Raw genomic sequence first — 4,251 nt, forward strand, 5'->3', positions numbered from 1 at the left:
TGTGTTGTAAAAAGTATTCAAGACAATTTAAAACGCAACATGTTGTGTAAATGTCCATTGCATACTTATTTTATCACAAAAGTTCCAAGTAAAAAGTTTGAACCATTTTTAAAAACGCGGCGGAGATTGTGTTCCTGGCTGGTTACATGTCAAATTACCCCACCCACTTTAAATGTGAATTTCTATAAAAGTAAGTCAAAACTGATAACAGTAACACTTGTGAATGAAACTTAATACATGTAGGTATATTGTCATAAAATATAGAGAAAATCAAAAAACATTTTGCGCAGACACCTAACTGCGCCCCCCCCCCCCCCCCTTTCCATTAGTAAAACCTTACAATCTTCAATCTTTGTACAAGGTAGTACAAAATTTAATAAGAAATTAGGCGCTGCCTATCTGACGAGAAAACCTAGTCATACAGATTCTATCTTCTTTCTGCATACATTTTTCTTTTTGATATTTTCAGTTTTGACAGGAAGCCTGACGGTTTTGCTCTTCAGCCTTTTGTTATGAAAATTATGAACAAATGCAGATGTTTTACAATGTTTGGTTTAAATGAACGAGATCTAATCATTTCTTCAAATGTGTCAAGATAAGACTGACGACGGAAAATGGTAGTGTTCATGAGTTGAAGATAAAAGATATAGTAATTGGGTTCACAGAATAGACAAGAGGCCACCAGTATATACCTACAGTTGGTACTATGGGCCTCCTACGATTATGCCTTTGCTGTCTGTTCGTTGCTCTAATATAATTGTCTGAATCTTTTCAGTTCATGTGAAACAAATAGTCTTTTTTAACAAAATACACATTAATCCTGCGTAACGCCACGCTCAATCTCATGGCATCAGTGCATTTGGATGAAGTGGGTGCAACATCATGTCAGACATATAGTAAGTATTCATACTTAGCGAACGTCGAAACATTCTTTTAATACTTATCTTTTTAAAGAAAAATAGACATCACAATTAATACGAAACCAGTTATCTAAAAGGCAGAGTTCTCTTGATAAACTAACAGTGCCCCATAAAAATAAAAGAAGCTGTGTTATCGTAAATTAATGGCGATACCTGATATTACAGATTCTTTTTATGAAGTTTGATGTTCTATTAAGTTATAAACACAATGTCAATTGTTTGCATTAATAATAATACATAATTCCTGAATGTATTAATCAGTTTGTTATGATTCTTAGACTACTATAAAATTAAAACTCAAGTTGGCAAACTTTATGTTCTAAAGGATAAGAAATACCTCTACTACAGCACTAATTAATTACATTAATAATAACTAAAATATTTCCGTTATACGGTTAATCGTGTTAATTATGATCATAGAAACCAGTTGAATAGAAATTTGCCTCTTTTCGAGTGAATATTTGAAAATAGTCATTTTAATTTTTAATGTGGGTATTTAATGTCCTTCTAACAAATAAAAAAAACTTTTGAACTTACATACACCTGATATCCTAAACACAGACTATTGCAATTCGTTTAAATGTCATTATTATCAAATGACATCTTATAGGATAAATCTTTCCCCACTTATTAGCTATGATAAATCTCTTGTGCGGGAAAATGAAAAACAACCATTGACATGTTAAATTCTTATTTCGAATTCATTCTAAGAAGTTCTGGACCAGAAGTTTATCCAAAACACAAACACTGTTGGTTGAAATTCAAAAAATCCAATTTAGTTAACCAGACTCCTAACGCTCTTGGAACTTTTCGAATGCGATTAAGTTTAATTTCTTACTTATATAGGGATCGAAGTTAGGGCCTCTTAAGTTTACAGCCAACATTTCTTTTCAAGTGTAAATTTCTAGTCAAAGAATTGATTGTTTTTTAGAAAGTAGATGCAATGTGTGTGAAAGACTGTGAGTGCTTTTCAATGCCTTTGAATTTGAACCTCAAACTTTTGTTCAAAATTAACAGACAGAACATTGGTAAACTACATTCATGATATCTGCTACAAAATTTGTGATAAATATATAAAACTGAGCCTTAAGCAAACAGAAGAAGAAGAATCATATGGCGGGGTTCGAACTGAGGACCAGGCGCATGTGAAGCATGTTACCTTACCACTGGACCACGGGGAACAATGAAAATTATGTTTATAAAACATTTTGTTACGCCAGCGTGTCTGGATTCGTTTTACACTGATATTTTTGCAATTACTGGCTTTTCTGCGTTAAAAAATTAAACTGGAGATGATTCATTATTCAGACATTACTGTAATGTACATTATTATTCATCACTGAAAACAATACAGTAAGAAGGACGCTTGAATCATCAATACAAACTTTACACGAAGAGAACCGAATAACACCTATTTCGTTATTACCGCGAATTTTCAACTCGTTAGAATACGATAGAATATGAATAATCTGTTTTCCTTTTCATATATCTATAACGGTAACGGGTATCTCTGCTAAAAATTGTTCATATGCACTTTTATTTTATCGGATTATTTACTGCTGACGTCGCGGCGCAGCAGTTCCAGGAATTATGTATAGAAAACAATAACAAAGAAAACGGTAAAGGTATAGAACATATTCCCATGTCGAACGGTATATAGGTTTACTTTGACATATAGAAGTACACATTATTTTTCCGTTGACGTACATTTGATCTATAGACCTTCGGTTTTCCCGTATGAATATCTTCAAATCCCGAACTTTCAACATTGTTTAACAGTGAAATGTACCGTGATAATTTTCTTTAATTCACCGTTTAACTACGTCATTTCAAACGCCAATTAATTGAAAACGGGATCACAACTAAAATTTTGCGCCGAAATAGGTAACGGAAAGGGATGAAGACTGTATAAAGTACACGTTGTGTCAGATCTTGCTGTTGGTAAACTGTATCGGTGATAAACCGCATGTCATTAAGTCAGCTGGGTTGTCTTGGGTGGGGCAATATTTCCAATTCCGGGAACAGGTAAGTTGTTGAATCTCTTCAAACCGATGTTTCACAAATCGCTTCAATGATTTGGTGGTTTGTAGCCAATGTAGAACAATCTGGGAGTCAGACCACAGGTAGGTATTATTTGAACCAATATTGCATGAAGACTGGAGATGGCTGGCTAAGCGTGAACCCACGACAGCTGCCATAAGTTCTAGGCGGGGTAACGTAAGTTTCTTCAATGGAGCTACACGGGTCTTTGCCATAACAAAGGTAGACTGGTTTGATGTACACAGGTAGGCTGTAGCACCATATGATAAGGTACTGGCGCCGACGAAAATATGTAGAGACATCTCTTCTGTTGTAGTGATACGGTCGTCTGCTGCACATGGATCACTGAAGTAGTATCTGGAAACCTTGGTGTTCATGACGTTGTTAAGGTCTGTCACAAGTGCTGACCATTTCTCATAAGCGTGCTTAGGTAAGGCTGTATCCCAGGAGTACTTCTGTTGCCAAAGTTCTTGTAGTAGGATGTTTGCTCTAACGGTAACTGAACTCAATAAGCCAAGCTTACTAGCATGAGACTTCGTGCGTTACGATAATATGTGAGTGTATCCGATTCTTCGGGAAGGCTTGTCAATATGTTGTAAACATACAGGTCTCTCTTAAGGATCTGGCATATCCAGTTGTTGTTGTCTTGGAGATGCTTCAGAATAGTCGCATTAAGTATGAAGGGGGAACAGGTAGCACCAAATAACACTGCCTCTGTATGTTTCTAGGGAACTATCTGGGCCGGTAGGGTCACTTAACCACAGGAATCTTGTGTAATCACGATCCTGAATCGCACCAAAAATACTGGTCAAGTTGTTCAATAACGGGGGAGTAGATTCTAAGCAATCATTTAAACTTGGCTGGTTCCAGGATTCTCTGCAGCTACAATCGTACACTATACGAAGTGGGGTCGTCGTTGAGTCGTTTCTGATTTCATGGTTGGGAATATAATGGACATCTTGGGAAGCTATCTCTGAGTCTGGGACCTTTTCTATGAAATCTCTGCGAACTTGTTCTTTTATGATTTCGCCGTACTTATTAAGTAGGTGTGGCTCCTGACGTAGGAGGTGAATCGTTTTCTCTGTGCGTCGTTTCGTTATGAAGTAATTTGAGGGTAAGGGAGGGTGATCTCGTTTCCATGGAAACATGGCGGAATAACGTCCATCTTCGAACTTGATTGCAGTGGTCTGGTAAGTCTGTAGGTATTCTGTATTGGATAGATCCTCTTCTGGTGTAATACCCATGGACGCAAGTTTCCAGAAGCGCTCTAACTCGTGGACATCTGGTGGTG

At 36.6% G+C, this 4,251-nt stretch overlaps 1 protein-coding gene across 1 annotated transcript; it reads right to left on the reverse strand.

Moving 5' to 3' along the window:
• Nucleotides 1-2,845: 2,845 nt before the first annotated feature.
• LOC128552699 (uncharacterized) lies at nt 2,846-3,337 on the reverse strand. Its single transcript, XM_053533745.1, has one exon. It carries the CDS (start codon nt 3,335-3,337, stop codon nt 2,846-2,848), a length of 492 nt encoding a protein of 163 aa, XP_053389720.1.
• Nucleotides 3,338-4,251: the final 914 nt, after the last annotated feature.

This window comes from Mercenaria mercenaria, unplaced genomic scaffold, assembly GCF_021730395.1.
Source record: "Mercenaria mercenaria strain notata unplaced genomic scaffold, MADL_Memer_1 contig_3051, whole genome shotgun sequence".
Classification (NCBI taxonomy): Eukaryota; Metazoa; Mollusca; class Bivalvia; order Venerida; family Veneridae; genus Mercenaria; species Mercenaria mercenaria.

Coding starts and splice junctions, on each gene's coding strand:
- LOC128552699 (XM_053533745.1), bottom strand. CDS start 3,337: ATGAACACCAAGGTTTCCAGATACTACTTCAGTGATCCATGTGCAGCA.